We start from the raw sequence: 17,213 nt of genomic DNA, 5'->3' as shown, positions 1-17,213 counted from the left end.
ACAATAGGTGAAGATTTTTCAGCTAGATTTCTCGTCCACTTCGGCAGGCTATCTTTCAGGTGGCTTGGACCATGCTTGGAGATGGTGGAGTTCTTGGGGCTGGTCCAAGAGATATTGACAGAACCTTTTAGTGATGTTGTGTAGAGGTAGAGTGTTGATGGGATTTTATCGATGAAGTTAGCATATGGATCATTTACTGATTGGTGGTTATGGTTGGACTTGGCATAGTTTTATGCGGAGCTCATATTCTTACTTGGCTGATTGTGTGCAACAAGTTGAAACATGAGGGCCAATCTTAGAAGAAAGTGTCTGATCATCTCAGATTGCTCGTGTGATGGCCTGAATCTTTCATGGTTGCACAGGCCTGGTTGTATCCAATTTTGCTAGCCTAATGTACTTCTGCTTTTCAGTCTAGATGACTGATCTCACTCATATATTGCGGTCAAAGAAGGACATACTTTTACTTTGGAAGGTGCTAGTGCCATTAAGGATAAGGTTGTATTCCTGGAAGCTCTCGAAAGGCTTGCTATCTAACTGGGAGGCATCTCTAGCATGTTTTTAATCCCTGGGAGCTCTCTGAATGCTCGATGCTCTTATCTATTACTAATCATAGTTGGCATTAAGATTCCTTAATGCTTGTACTGATGCTTTTGCTAATAAAATTGAGTGGCACTCAGTCACTTTCAATCACTTTTCAAGATAAAAGGGTTCCTTATTGTCCAAAAAAGTTTCTTGGTATAATTTTATGAGTAGGCTGTTTATCTTTTAAAAGGTTTGTTCAGGAAGTCAGTGGAGCTTCAATTGTCTGTCTGTTGCGATGTTGCCTAATATTTCTTATTTGCAGTGCTGTTGTGTTGTATCTTTATCTTCTTGTTAATATGCCAGAAAAATATTCTTCTCTTCTGTTTTACTTTTCACACAGGCCTGGTTGTATCCAATTTTGCTAGCCTAATGTACTTCTGCTTTTCAGTCTAGGTGACTGATCTCACTCATATATTGCGGTCAAAGAAGGACATACTTTTACTTTGGAAGGTGCGAGTGCCATTAAGGATAAGGTTGTATTCCTGGAAGCTCTCGAAAGGCTTGCTATCTAACTGGGAGGCATCTCTAGCATGTTTTTAATCCCTGGAAGCTCTCTGAATGCTTGATGCTCTTATCTATTACTAATCATAGTTGGCATTAAGATTCCTTAATGCTTGTACTGATGCTTTTGCTAATAAAATTGAGTGGCACTCAGTCACTTTCAATCACTTTTCAAGATAAAAGGGTTCCTTATTGTCCAAAAAAGTTTCTTGGTATAATTTTATGAGTAGGCTGTTTATCTTTTAAAAGGTTTGTTCAGGAAGTCAGTGGAGCTTCAATTGTCTGTCTGTTGCGATGTTGCCTAATATTTCTTATTTGCAGTGCTGTTGTGTTGTATCTTTATCTTCTTGTTAATATGCCAGAAAAATATTCTTCTCTTCTGTTTTACTTTTCATACGTTTGAGTTTGGTTTTATGACCCTTGTTCTATGTTACTCAGGAAATTGATCAGCCAGCATTAATCCCACATATAGCTGAAGCTAACTCTATCAAATATCCATATGAGGTTCTCTTTAGGAGTTTGCACAAGCTTTTGATGGACACTGCCACTTCAGAGTATCTTTGCATTAATTTTCTTCAGAATATCTATCATGTGGAGAGAATTCCAAAATTTTTACCAGTATAAGCAGTATACGTTTTTTTCTTATTTAAATTTCAGGTACCTTTTCTGTGATGATTTTTTTGCAGAAGAATCTATATTCCATGAAATTTTTGCAGGTATTCCATTGATACTCTCGTGTCATTAGAAAATGTCCTCTTTTCACAAAAAACAAGGAAAAAGAAAATGCCATCTCTTTCTCTCTACGTTTGTTTCCTAATTGTTTTTATTCCTTTTCTTTTGTATTTAGTTGTTGCCGTGTTACTTTCATAATTGAATATAGTATCACATTTGAATCAGTAAGGGTGAATCGGAGTCTTGGCGCAACGGTAAAGTTATTGCCATGTGACCTAGAGGTCACGAGTTCGAGTCTCAGAAACAGCCTCTTGCAAAGCAGGGTAAGACTGTGTACAATAAACCCTTTCTCAGGACTCTGCATTGGCGGGAGCTTCGTGTAAGGGTGTGAACTCTGGATTAGTGAGGGTGTGAAACTTGGTAATTGAAATAAGCAATGGACTAAATAATCCTTCAAATGGTTCTTATTGTTAATGGTCTTTTCATTAGTTCACAGTTGATGGTCTATTATTTTCACATGGTACCAGAGTCACCAAGTGTCTTCTTCATTCTGACTACTATACATGATCTTGGATTTTTAACTAAATATTGACCATGCTAGTTATTTCTTGTCTCCAACATAGACCATTATGTTATCTACTTCCAATGTCTCCCATGAGAATCATCAATAATTGAGGACATAATTATAAATAATTAGGATCATGGTTAAAAATCTTGTGTCGTACTGCTCGATACGAGTGAAACATTTTGTTCCGCTCAACCAGCACTGACACGGCTCCGTTGGCGGCGCCTTGAGGCCACTGCGACTGCTGTGTAGGAGTTGTGCAGGCCTCGTGGCTGTCGCATAGGGGTTGTGCAAGCCTTGCAACAGCAGTAGGGTCGTCGTGTGGATCTCACGGTCATTGTGGACGCCTCGTGCTAGCCTCACGGTTGTTGGCGACACTGAACGTGTCACAGGCGAAGGTTTAACTTAGGATTTAATTAAATAACTTAGGTTAATAATATTAATCAACTCTTAGCTATAATTGAGATAATTTAAATAGATTTAATTAAATCTAATAAAATTATTCTATTAATTTAATATATATGTATATATATAAATAAAATTAATATTTATATTTTATTTTTTAAATAGTTAGATTATTTTTTTATTTTTATTTAATATATTTTATATTTTAAAAATACCGAAACTATATCGGTATGGTATAAGTACCAAAATCACATCGTTCCGGTCAAGGGCAGAAACCTTGGCACGGATCAAGATTTTAAACCATGGACCATGGTTAGGATTATAATTTTATTAGATAACATGTATAGAAACCTTTGAGCCATGGTTTTGATGAAGGCAGGCAATACACCTAAGACCTTAAAAATAACTTTTAATGCCCATATCAACTAGCTTAGTTGGCACCTTCAGGTAATATTATAGTTGTAAATATATATAAAAAAATCATGGATGGTAATGTAAGATGACAATGATGTAGTATTTACAGAGGGATATAGACTACCTTCTACCTAGGGTGGATGAACCTTGGTAAGTTGCTCCATTTTAATATGGTAGCAGAGTAATTGATCTTTGGTCACTTATCTCTTGATCATCTCACATATTCCATCCTCAAAAATTGTGATTTCTTCTTTCCTAGTATCAAATATTTTATCCTGGCATGAAGACCTAGGTAGGAAATGTATTGGATCGATACAACCGACTAAATTGGAATCCTTGATAAAAAAGTTTAAATAATGAAAAAGACTAATAATTTGATATGAAAGATGTCATATGATGTTTCATAATATCATGAAAGGACATAATAAAACAATATACTTATTGAATAAGTAGAATTAGTTAATTAGTTTATATTATCACTATTGTAGCAGAAGGTGATATCGCTCACCCCAAGTGGCCAGTATTGCCGACACTAGATGAAGAAGAGATGGATAAGACACTTTGTCTACTTAGTGTTATATTACATGCATTAATAAGGTGAGTCTTTTGATGGATGAAAAGAAGAGATGGATGATGTGATTGGTCTACTTAATGGTAGATCGCATGAACCGACAAGGTTATTCTATTGATTTTACATGAAATCTTAGGCAGTGTGGAGGTGAGAGATTTGAGCTACAATTCCTGATAGCAGCAAAGGAAATATATCTCTCTCTTGTATATTTTTGATAGTATTTAAGCTAAGATTAAGAGTTGGATAGGTTTGTTAGTTTAACAAACTCAATTGAATTTGACAATTCCAATGTTTTCTATCCTTTTATGTCAAGATTTGATGAGCTTTCAATTAGTTTCATTTTGTTTTTAATGAAGGTAGATTATTTCTAGGCAATTTCTTTGAATCTTGACTTTCTTTAAACTCCTCAATTAATCCTTATGAGATCTCGGAAAAGATTGGATCATCCTTTGTCGATACCAATCCAACACGGCTGATCCATATTGGTATTGCCTGATTTTGACTCCCATGATTAACAGTTTCGTTCAGTTCTCAAAACAAAGTTCTTGCTTTATGGAAAATACTTAAGAGAGTTTGTATGTGATTTGATTGAGCACATTACTATCCGTATTGCTTGATTAGAATAATATCAAATGAAATAAAATTTCTTTTTCTCCAGGGCCATTTCAGGTCATTGATGAACATTTCAACACAGTGCTTCCAAATTACTATGATGCCATTGGCTTGATGCTTATGATTCGCATCATACACCAACACCAGGTACTTTCGTAGAATAAATTAATAAAATAGTAATGTCCTCCATGGGATATTTTGTTATTTTATTCATATATAGTTATAAACAGTAGGACAAGCATGGATCATGATAATGAATGTGTTGATATACTATAAAAAGTTAACCTTGGTACTTGCTCAAATCTTTTACTTTTCCTCATTTCCTTCAACTTGGTGTCAATGTAGGTTTCCATTATCCCAGCCCATCCTGTCACCCCTCTCCTCTTTCTTTGTTCATCTGGAACACCCTCCCACCCTTACCTCATGACAACTGAACATTATGCTCCCTTGTTTACGCAATGTATCCTTTGTTGGTGTTTCTCCCTGCTGAACAGTCACTTTATAAGATGCTAGTTGCAATATTGAACTTGAAGGCCCACTACATTCGGATTCTCTCTTGTCTGGACTACTTTTTGACTTCTCCTATATGATATCTGATCATGATTCCTGTAACTTGAAATCAACCCATGACATCCAACTGTGATTTTGTTCCATGCAACATCGTCATGTACTCATGTTTTTTTTCCTGGCCTACACACTGTCTTGATGATTTTCTTACATGCAAAAGCTCATAGAAGTGCAAAAAACAAACAAAAAAAATTCACTTCATTCCTCTTCCTCCCCACCTCTTTCAACACCACCCTTCTAAACCAACAGCTTTGATTTCTTTACAAAACCATTTATTCTAACTTTATTTTCCTACTTTGAGTTTCATGTTGGGCATGACTCATTATCATCATCATCATCAAGTTTTGTCTCCCAACTATGTAGTTGGTTACATGAATCTTATCCCTACAACTTGCTGAACAGTCATATTAGTCCCATTTGGTTACATGAATCTTATCCCTACACTATATAAAACTCTCCTTGGCATTTTACATGCTTGAATAATAATTTTTTTTTCGCTTCTCCAACTTGTCATGGTTGAGATGCCTTACTTAAGAATGGGTTTGGCCATCCATCTGCATGCGTAGGAAGGATGCAATCTATGATTAGCAATCTTTGTTTTACAATATTTATTCACTTCGTTAAGAGGAGACTAAGTGCTTCTCCCATTAACTGAACCTTTTGCTGCATATGTAAGTACTAAAAGTAATCAGAATATTGCTACACTAACTGTTATACAGTGGCATATTCAACAGCCCTCTTTTGCATGTCTGTCTTCCTTCTAGCATATTGATATCTAAGAATATATAACATTGACATGGAAATTCCACCTAATCCTTGACTGTTATTGCAGTTGATTATGTTTAGACGCCGAATTCCATGCCTGGACTCATTCTTAGACAAGGTACTGTTGCAAATATCTTTTATAGTTGTAGGGTTCATTTGCCCCTTTTTGTGTAAATATATCTTCATTAATGTTATTTATTTTGGTCATTTTTCGATGGTTCTTGACAATCTTTATCTAGGTGAAGGGCTACCTTCACTTACATACATGGAAGACTAATTATGTAGACGAAAAGTGTTAACTTGGGACTCTGATGTACTAATATTGGCATTGGAGATTGTGATATAAGATATGCATGCTTTCTCTCTCTAATGGGAAGATAATTGCCAGTTTCAAGTTGTAGTTGTCACGACCCGGAGACTTCATCCCTATATGGGAGATAGCCTCCTTGCTCGGACAGTACTCATCGTTGTATCAAAATCATAAATAATATCCGAGAAAGATACACTAGACTATACAAATATAAACATTATTAAATCAAGAAATGCAAACACAGGACTCTATTATGCTCATGACCCGACTAACAAACCGACCACATGCAGATAATGAAATGGAAAATACTAAAATAACCAAATGCATACACAACCCAAGCTATGTAGTACAAAATGAATTTGATGGACTCTGTAGAAACCGTCTCCATAACTATCGCTGAGCATCTCTAGACAACCGTTCAAGTTTATTTACCAAACCTCAAAAATCGCCTCAAGTATGCGAATCTGGAGGCGAGCACAAAGTGTAAAGTGGAGAAATGAAAGACGTGCATGAAAATGTAATCAAAGAAGTCAACAACATAAGAAATAATTTATATCTATCTATATATATCTATAAATTTAGCGTCATTTAATTATACCTCTTTCCCATCCGTTGTCTTTTCTTAACTACTTTCATCCGTTCTACTTTATTTCATACTTTCAACATTTTACATATTATAGTATTCTCTTTATCCCACACTCAGCGACTTTATTTCATACTTTCAACATTTTACATATTATAGTATTCTCTTTATCCCACACTCAGCGACATTTATTAGGAAGGTGAGCAACAAGTAATACACCCATCTGATACAAACACATGACATTTAAATATATAGGTGAGCGACCCGTAACCCACTTGAGAAGGATGCATTGTATATGAGAGTGAATGACTCGCAATCCACTCGTAACGAAATGGATCGTATGTATGCACCTATACATACATAGATTGGGTGAACGACCTGCAATCCACTCGAAGAGATGTATTGTATATACATGAGGTGAACGACCCGCAATTTATACGAAACTATACCTGTGTATGCACATATACAAACATATATATAGAGTGAATGACCTGCAATCTATCTGAAAAGTGTCTCACATAAAAATAGGATGAACGGTTTGCAATCCACCCTGTGAGGAAAATCATCGCAATGCTGCTGAAGCCCATGAAATAAATGTGACACTTGCTTCTTTATTAATTTACTTAAGAAATTGCATACTCCTTATGAGCCGAAACTCTCTCGTGTTACTCGATTTTAGGTAAACTATTTCAACAGAATTATTCCCCTCGTTTACCCTCTTAAAATTCTCATAAGGGTTTGTATTCTCTTTAAGGGAACTATCCTAAGTTCTCCTATAGTATCCTTCAATTATTTTCTAACTTCATGTGCTAAAAATAATTTTTAACAGTAATCAACATAATATAGTATAACTTTGCTGAAGTTCCTAATTTGTAATATAATGTCACAGTAGACATATGTACAATTGAAGAAATATCACATCATACACAAGTTTTGGGAGAGAAGCACAATAGTCATTTGAGGGTTGAGACATTAATGGTTGAGAAAGTTCAATTAACTTAGACATGCTACAAAGTCTACTGCCATTGAAATAAGGAAAAATACAAAATAAAGGCCAACAACTAAGAACGTGATATCAGAAAAAATCCAACCTGATATAGAAAATATTACATATTGGAAAGATTTGGTAGGAAGTGCTATGGAGTAGCTCATTCTTGTCATGTATATTGAAGGAATAGCATGAGGTTGTAATTTATAGGATCCAGGTTGCAAATTCAGCAAACAATCAAAAATAATTATGTATATATATGATCTCTGAGGTAGGTTTAATCATGCACAAGATCATTAGGGGAAACAAACAAGAAAACTCCACCTCAAACCGAAGGCTCCTTGGCAAGGAGCACCAATAATGCACCAACCGCGACACTAGCTCCCCACAACGAGTGGTGGCGGAGAAACGACGTCGACGAGCAGCGGTGATGACAATGACAACAACGATGACAATGCGAGGGCGAGAAAAGATGAGATTTTTTCTTTGGGGAGATTTAGGATTAGGTTTAGAGAGGATATAAAGAGGAAGAGTGATGCAGACAAAAAAAATAAATTGGGAAAGCAATTTTAATGATGTAGACAGAAAAACAAATCGAGAAAATAATTTTAATCTTTTTATTATTTTTATCGAGTTTGGTATTTAGGATATTTTTGGTAATTTTTAAGTTTGGCATTTAGGGTATTTTTGTTAATTTTTAAGTTTGGTATTTAGGGTATTTTTGTTAATTTCTATCTTTTATATCTTTTTGGATTTGGAGTCTCTTTAGAATATTTTGGGTTTTGAGTATATTTAGAATCTTATCTTTCTATTAGGATTTATTTTCTTTTTTGTGTTTTAGGGTTTTGAGTGTATATAAACGTCTTGTTTGGGCTCTGTAAAGACAGAGCCAGGTTGTTGTGAAGTCATGCCACTAAGAAGCCAATAGTGTACGAATGCAATATGGAGCAGGTTCGAACTATTGGTGAACGGATGAAACAGATGGAAGATTTTGATAAATGTATGGAACGAATGGTAGGAATTGTGGAAAAGCTTGCTGAAAGTATGGCGGTGGGTTTTCAAAACCAAAATCAAAGAAATCCAGTCCAATGCAAAAACAATCACCAGACAAACTCGGAGGAGGAAGGAGTTTTTATTTATAAGAAAGAAGTGAATGACAAGATCGAAATATTCGGTAAGCCAATTTACGATGAAGATGAAATTGAGTCAACTAGCGAGCCAGTTTATGATGATGAGGTGGATGACGATAAACAAGAATTAGTGGTATCTAAGAGAATTCAACTGTTTGAGGATTTTACTGGTCCACCCTTAATAGATGATGGTGGCAAAGAATAAAAAATACCACGTAGAAGACGTAGAAGAACTAATGGTGCAGTGAAAAGTATGGAAGATTCAGTCTAGTGCAAACTTGAACAGTTTTATGAAGGGCTAGACGGTCCACCAGTCCGGGTTCTCCCAATAGGCATCCAAAAACTAAACAAAGCTTTGGGGAAAAAAACGGCATGACCGAACGTATTGGTAAAAAATTGTCTTTACATTAGCCCAAATAAGACGCTTATATAGACTCCGAACCCTAAGACACAAAAAGAAAATAAATCCTAATAGAAAGGAAAAATTCTAAATATATTAAAAATCGAAAATATTTTAAACAGACTCCAAATCCAAAAATATAAAAGACAGAAATTAACGAAAATACCCTAAATACCAAACTTAAAAATTACCAAAAATATCTCAAATACCAAACTCGATAAAATAATAAAAAAGATTAAAATTTGCTTTGGGTAACCCGATTAAAATTGTTTTCCGATTTGTTTTTTTGTCTGCATCAGTTGATAGTAGATCCAAGTTCTTGTGGAAGCATGTCACCCAGAAGATAGTAACGAGTCGACTACGCTTATGAAGAGGATGTTCTTGATGAGGAGGAAAGAGGTTTTATTCATAAGATAGTAACGAGTCGACTACGCTTATGAAGAGGATGTTCTTGATGAGGAGGAAAGAGGTTTTATTCATAAGGAATATGTGGATGACAAAATCGAGATATTCAGTGATTCGGTTTATGACGACGAGGATGACAATGCCAATCCCTTCTCCTCCCTCCTCTGAGATGATGCCGAAGAGGAGATAGACTCAGATGAAGCATTGAACGAAATCCATGGAGACTATGACTATGATTGGGAGGATGAAGTCGATCCCGAGGAGAGGGTGGACCCCGACGGTAGCAGGGATGGAAGCGGAGAAGTCAACCCTGTCTGCGTCAAGGGAAGTTTTTTCTTCCCTGCAACCACCAAGGAGGTTGACCTAGGGCAGTGGAAGACATGCAATTATCCTTGATCATTAAATGCAGAGATTTGTTGATGCCCACGTTTAAAATTTCATGCTGGTCCATTTGAAGTGGAACCCATCTGAGTAACCCATTCAATCCCTAATTGCTGTGGGTTGGTCCTCTGATGCAATGATGGTACAATATTTCATACTGGTGACTCGAAGATTGATGAGTCACCACTATATGGCAAAATTTTTGACTGTGAGGCTTTGGAGCAGCTTTCTAAGGAAGGCGTGCCTTTGATGATGAGTGACTCAACTAATGTACTATCGCCTGGAAGATCTATCACTGAGACTGTTGTGGCAGATGCACTATTGCGCTATATTTCAGAAGCAAAAGGAAGAGTTATAATGACACAATTTGCTTCTAACATACATCGTCTTGGAAGTGTGAAAGCTGCTACTACTTTAACTGGACAGAAAATGATGTTAATTGGCATGTTTGAGAACTTACTTGGATGCTGCGTTCAAGGATAGCACCCATAGATCCTTCCATGGTTTAAAGTGTCGTGCCGAGACAGTCGAAACGAGCGAAACATCTCGTTCCGCTTGGCGATCGACACAGGCACTGGCATGCCCCCGACACCATATCCGCGACAGGTGCGACGTGTTGCGTGACCCCGTGGTCACAGCAGAGGGGTCACTCGACCCTGCAACAACAAAGGGATCGCATAACCCTTCCGCTACCGCCACGGAGGCATCGTGCGACCCTGCGGTCGCTGCAGAGGGGTCGCACTACCAACGCGGTCGTGCCGAAGGAGTAGGGTAATCCCCGTGGCCATGGTTGGTCGCGCAAACCTGCGACAGTGCCGAAGTCGTGCGGGCTCGCGAGTGGTGTCGGATTTCAGATTTTTTTTTAATTAAACTTAGGTTAATTATTTTAATCAACGCCTAGATATGATGGAGATAATCTAAAGAGACTTTATTAAATCCTAATAAAATTATCTAATTAATTTTATATTTTATTTATTTTAATTTAAAAATTATAATAAAATTTTTATTTATTTATTTATCTATTTTCATATCTTTTTCTTTTTTTAAAGATTATTTTTTATATTGTTTATTTATTAAATATTTATGTTAAATATTTTAGTTTTTAATTAATATATTTTTTATTTAAAAATACCGAAACTATATCGGCACGACACGATACAGTACCGAAACTGTATCGTTCCGGTCCAAGACCGAAATCTCGGCACGGGTCGAAATTTTAAACGTTGGATCCTTCTCCCTCGGTGAAAATTGAGGATGTTGATGCTCATGCTTCAAAAGATTTGTTGATTGTTACAACTGGTTCTCAGGCAGAACCGCGAGCTGCACTAAATCTTTCTTCCTTTGGAGGTAGTTACTCTATCAAACTTGGAAAAGATGATTTGGTTCTATCTTCTGCTAAGGTAATTGCTGGAAATGAGACTCGTGTGAAGATGCTCAATCTCATCACAGAGCTCGGACCTACAACTATGATAGGAAAAAATGCTGGACTTCATACGTCTGGTCATGCTTATCGTGAAGAATTGGAGGAAGTTCTTAAGATTGTGAAGCCTCAACATCTGCCCATTCATGGGGAGCTCTTGTTTTTGAAAGAGCATGAATTACTAGGAAAATCCACTGGAATATGGCATACCACTGCAGTAAAGAATGGTGAGATTCTTGGCGTTTCACATTTAAGAAATAGGCGAGTTTTGTCTAATTGTTTTTCTCCACGGGGAAAGGAGGCATTGGAGTTGATGTATACTGATGGTGATAAAGCAGTTGGAAGATCATCTGAACTCTGCATTGATGAGAGATTACGAATCACATAAGTCCCGTCTTCTATTTCCAGATATTCTTCATCACGTGGAAGTTTATTCTCTTCCAATCCTGCATCATATTCCTTCTTACTCATGCATTGTAACTTCACCATCGTTAAAAGCCTTTCTTGATGATGAGGCTGAAGAAGAAGATGATAGTGACCATCATGTGTGCGAAATTAATTTTCAGCTTCTCAAGTTTGGAAATAAAGTTGCATCTGAATCATCGAGGATTCCCAAAGTCCAACAACTGTTAGTAAATTTTACCAAGTTGATGTCAAATCTTTCTCGTTGGCTACCACATGATACTATTTTAAATTTGAGGGTGAGTTTTCTCTACCTTGGAGAGAATGATGCTGAAAAAAAAATGGGAAAGTAATTTTAATGATGCAGACAAAAAAATAAATCGGAAAAGCAATTTTATTATTTTTATTATTTTTATCGAGTTTGGTATTTAGGATATTTTTGGTAATTTTTAAGTTTGATATTTAGGGTATTTTTATTAATTTTTGTATTTTATATTTTTGGATTTGGTGTCTGTTTAGAATATTTTGGATTTTTAGTATATTTAGAAATTTTCCTTTCTATTAAGATTTATTTTTTTTTGTGTGTTGAAGTTTAGAGTCTATATAAGCATCTTGTTTGGGTTAATGTAAAGACAGTTTTTTATCAATACTAATTTGGCTATGCTGTTCTTTTCCCCAAAGCTTTGTTTTGTTTTTGGATGTCTATTTCTTGGTATTCATGCGCGAATAAACGTGTTTAGAGGATCGCTTTCGGTATTCGTGTGTGAATCAATGGATTCTATAGTCGCTTCTGGTATTTGTGTATGAATCAACGGAGCCGATAGTTATCCGTTGCATCAAAGAGGGGGAAAAGTCACGGGTACGGGAGGGGAGGAAAGGTTAGGCTGTGACCTTTTATTTTCATTTTTGTGAAAAGATCCAACAAGTTTCAAAAATTTCAACTATAACCTTTCCTTATATATCTATATATTTTCCCATATATGTAACAGTAGTAGTTAACTAGTTACTGAGATGATCTTTGTTTCCAGCCTGATTTTTTCATGGACCAGACTGTCATTAGGAATATCTAAAATTGCATCTTCTGAGTGGATGGATATTTTAGGGCAATGTTGGCTTTTCTGTTTTGTATCTCTTTTCTGATTTGCCATCTGGCTGGAAAGGCTGGCTTTAAAATAATAGGCAATTCAACTATCCGAGTGCCTAACCACTTCAGATACAAATCAATGTCAAAGAATTACTACTTTCATCTATCATATTTTTCTTAACAGGAATGCTTGATCTTTGATTTAGGCATCCTGTAGGAGTAAACAGGTATTAGTCTAACTAATGAGTGCTTAAACCATGTCAAGGAGGCTTCTTTTATAAACACCATTATTTGATAATAGGATCCTTTCCCTAGCTTCCTTAGTACCCATGCTGATTTTGTAAATATTATTGGAGTTTGATCTGATATTGTCATTCTAGATTAAAAGAAGTTACACACAGATAAAATCATTTTATTTCAAGTGTTATGTATTTTGATGAGTGTCGAGTTTGTATGTTAATTTAGTTGGTTAGTCTTGTTATAGTATATGAAGGAATATGTATTCTTAATCCACTGAGTTTGGTATGCCATATATGTGAAAAAAATACATTGAGCAAGTGTTTCTTTTTTTCAACAAGTGATGTGCTCTTCGAGTATAAGATATTATGAAATGCGAAGGATGCAAATGCTATGTTATCTGTATGCTGGTCAACATAGTTGTGCATACCATTCTGTATGCTGGTCAATTAATGAGCTGTACAGAAATAGTTGTGTATACCATTCTGTGGTCCTGTACCAATATGCTACGTTGGTCCCAGTTTGTGTGACTTCGTAGACTGGTTCGTGGAAATTGTAAGGTATAAAATAATAAGTAGATTTGGTCCAATTTTCTGGATGCTGAAACAATTTCTTATCGATTTATTATTTGATACCTTGCAAATTAAGTGTTTTGGAGCTTGGAGAACTTGTCTTTGGTAAAGATGACCAGTACCTTTCATCTCTCCCACGTGCATCATTCCCATAACCAAAGGTTACTCAGCAGTTACTCAAAACTTGGTTGCAACATTATTTTGGATTAAATGTTATTTTGGTATCATATTGGTACGTCCTGTATAGCTACAGAGAGTAATTTAAAATGGTATCTTCATGTACACCCAATACTGTTGGGACAAAGAAATTGTAAATATCAAGTTATATTTCTTGTCAGCTTTCTTACCACTGATGTGTCCTGTGGTTGTGATTGTTTGAAAAATCTGATCAACCTACATTAATGACTCATCTATTATTTCTTCTTAATTATGACCCATTGACTTTGTTACTGATATTGATAATTGAAGAGAAACATCATACCATCAAAAGATGTGAAAATGATATAATTGTAGTCATGTATTCCCTTCTATGTAAATTCTTTTGTGCTTTCTTTGGCTCCGGCATCTATTTACCTGTGGGATTTTTTTCTAATTGATTAGAGACCATAAGAACATAACTGCTTCACTGACTGATTTTCTCCTCAATCAGGTTAATATTTCACTGTGGCCTCGTTTCAAGATGGTATTTGACATGCATCTTAACAGCTTACGCAGTGCAAATGTAAAAGCATTATGGGAAGATGATGTCCATCCCCATTATGTTATGAGGCGCTATGCTGAATTCACAGCATCCCTAGTGCATCTCAATGTTGAATATGGAGATGGGCAGGTCAGCCATCTACATATGTTGGTTCTGATATTTTTGAAGATCACTTGCTTCACTTTTCATATGCTAAATATGGTCATTATATCTTACTAATCCAATTTTGCTTGTTTTTGCTTAATTTGTAGCTTGATATGAACCTTGAGCGACTTCGGATGGCAATTGATGACTTGCTTGTTAAATTGGCTAGAACATTTGCAAAGACCAAGTCACAGACAGTATTCCTTATAAACAACTATGATATGACAATTGCTATTTTGAAGGTCCCAATATCTTATTGTCTTTCTATCCATCCTTGTGTTGATTAGTTATCACAAACAGTTTATATGGTTTCATGCTCCTTGTGAAAGTTTTGGTGGCAATTGCTGCAGGAAGCAGGTGCTGGAGGATTGAAAATGCAAGAGCACTTTGAGGAACTACTTAAGAGCAACATAGGAATTTACGTGGTAAAATACAAGTTCCTCAATACAAATTGAATAACATTCACTCAGAGTTGCAAGTATTATTATGAACAATCATGTTTCAACAGTTTAAGAGGACATTTCTTATTTTTATTGAAAAGACAAAACTACACCCATATATACCAATAATTCACCTAATTATAATATCTCTTAGTATAATGCTCAAATGTATTAACTCTAATGACATAATGAGAGATTTTGACAAAGTAATGCTTGGATTGATGTCTATGAGTTGATCTAAACTGCAAAGAATCTATATCTTCTAAAGTATAACTTTTTACCTTACTCTCAAATTGAAGATACGTTAGGTGATAAGTTTGTCCAGATGAAAGTTAAAACTTACAAATTATGAAAAGTTGCAGAGAATAAGAGTTAGATATTAAGGTGTAGTGTCTACACATGACATAAACAAAGAGTTAATAAGGAGACGAATTTTGTTTGATATTCTTCCAAGAGATGAGAAGTGATAGATGAAATGGAGCAAGGTTCTGATATTGACTGGAGAGATAAGGATATAGGAGAAAGTGACAATGTTTTTTAAGTTTCCAAATCGACAGTGAGTGATAAAGTGTTTCAAAGAGAATGATGAGATTAGGATTTCAACATTAATCATACTTTGAGGTAGAAATGCCAGGACAAGAGATTAAATTTCCAATTATTTTCGCTACAAGAGATGGTGAAAATGTCATTAGGGACAGTTTGACATCATCTCGAAGAGAAAGAGATATCAGGAAAGAAATAATAATAATAATCTCTTTAAAGTCTTAATAACAAAGGTGGTTGAGAAACATTCTGATGATAAACTTAGAGAATAGGAGTAGTATGGCCAAGTTTAGATAAAATGGTGAGAGAACAACCTGTGGTGTTGGTGGTAAAGCATAAAGGCTTAATGTCTGTATTTTTTTCTCATCATCCTCACATTTTTTTATGTTGCATTTTTCTCAAATCTATGTTTTTGTTATACCTTCTCCTTTTTTAAACTACATGTTATTGTTTTCCAGTCTTTTCTATGATTGCTTCTGTGACCTTTCTTTATCATGTCTGCTTGAGCACCTGTGTGATGAAAGTGGCTTGTGAGTGTGCTGGCATGTCTGAAAGACAGCAAGAGGCGATGGTGCTCCAGGGGAAGGCTAGAGAGCATAGATCTGGCATCTGAGTTGGTGTTAATGCTTGGTTATGAAAAGTTACTGGTTGCCACTGTTGGTGCTTTAAGCACCTCTTTGACATGACATGTTTTAGAGATGAGGAGATAAACATTGTTTGTGACTATGGACTACGGGGAGTTCTGTTGAAGATGCATATCTACTAGGTTCAGACTTGGGAGCCTGAACTTGAAGCAGAGCCTCAACAGAACATGTGGGTGTCAAGGTTGTTCTATTCGGAATAAAGTAAGGGGAAGGAAGAAGCAACAGAGGTATTGTTCTTGAAGGAATGATGAGTTCCAACTCAGAACAAAGAAGGGGATGGATGAAGTGATAGGGGTACTGATCTTGATGTAACAAGGAGGTGAACACACTATATGAGATCAAATGTGGATTTCTCTTAGATCATCACAGATCCATGAGATTTGTCAAATGTAAGGTGTAGAAAGAAGATGAGATGAATATAGAAAAAAGTTGGAAAAAAAGAATGAGGGAGGGAAGGCGATGTGACTTCATCAAACTCGTTATCTCCCCTTCAAATCAGAACCTTTAAGAGAAACCCTAGATTTGCTGCTCTAAGTTGAGAGGGATGAAAGTGCTATTTTATTACAAATCACGCTCATGTGTAGAACACCAACATCACATATAATGACATCTGACATCAATAGCCCATGCATGGGACTAATAATCAAACAGACAGAACTATTAACTCGTAATAGAATAGAATGAACTCATGGCTTGAATATGATTTGATGCTGTTTTTTTCTAAAGAACGTTGTCGTGTTTTCTCCATTTTTGTCGTCTTTATTTTTTTGCAAGATTGTATGGTGTTGTCTATTAAGAGTAGAATTAATAACTAAAAGTATTGCTCCATAATAGTGTGATTAGTTTCTCAAAAACAGGAGATATGGTTATCAAGTTTAATCAGTCATAAGTTATCCTATAAAATACAAAATGATGGAATTTATTTTTAACCAATAATACAACAAAACCAATAGAAACAAGCTAGATACATGACTATGAACTCAGCAGATGTGTGTGTGTGTGTGTTTTTTTTCCTTTCAGTTAGTTTCAAGTGCACAAAGCATCATAACATAGATAAGATGCCTGCCTTGTGTATTACCATCAGTTTTTTTATTTTTTTGTAAAATTGTATATAATGTTAGGACCTTGATCACCGGCTAGAGGGGATGAATAGACGGTCACCGTCTTCGATCACTT

At 35.8% G+C, this 17,213-nt stretch overlaps 1 protein-coding gene across 3 annotated transcripts in view; it reads left to right on the top strand.

Annotated features, from left to right (window-relative positions):
• The window catches only part of LOC121967228 (vacuolar protein sorting-associated protein 52 A-like), a 56,788-nt gene that overhangs the window by 33,080 nt on the left and 6,495 nt on the right, over window positions 1-17,213 (top strand). For all 3 annotated transcript variants that reach the window (XM_042517323.1, XM_042517322.1, XM_042517324.1), the window contains 7 exons: window positions 1,522-1,637; window positions 1,741-1,799; window positions 4,369-4,469; window positions 5,722-5,772; window positions 14,216-14,395; window positions 14,518-14,652; window positions 14,761-14,835. In XM_042517323.1, the coding sequence (XP_042373257.1) occupies window positions 1,522-1,637; window positions 1,741-1,799; window positions 4,369-4,469; window positions 5,722-5,772; window positions 14,216-14,395; window positions 14,518-14,652; window positions 14,761-14,835 (717 nt within the window). The remainder of the gene's footprint in view (window positions 1-1,521; window positions 1,638-1,740; window positions 1,800-4,368; window positions 4,470-5,721; window positions 5,773-14,215; window positions 14,396-14,517; window positions 14,653-14,760; window positions 14,836-17,213) is intronic.

Source organism: Zingiber officinale, chromosome 3B (genome assembly GCF_018446385.1).
Source record: "Zingiber officinale cultivar Zhangliang chromosome 3B, Zo_v1.1, whole genome shotgun sequence".
Lineage (NCBI taxonomy): Eukaryota > Viridiplantae > Streptophyta > Magnoliopsida > Zingiberales > Zingiberaceae > Zingiber > Zingiber officinale.
Note: the sequence above shows the minus strand (reverse complement) of the source record. Positions and strands in the feature narration are given on the sequence as shown.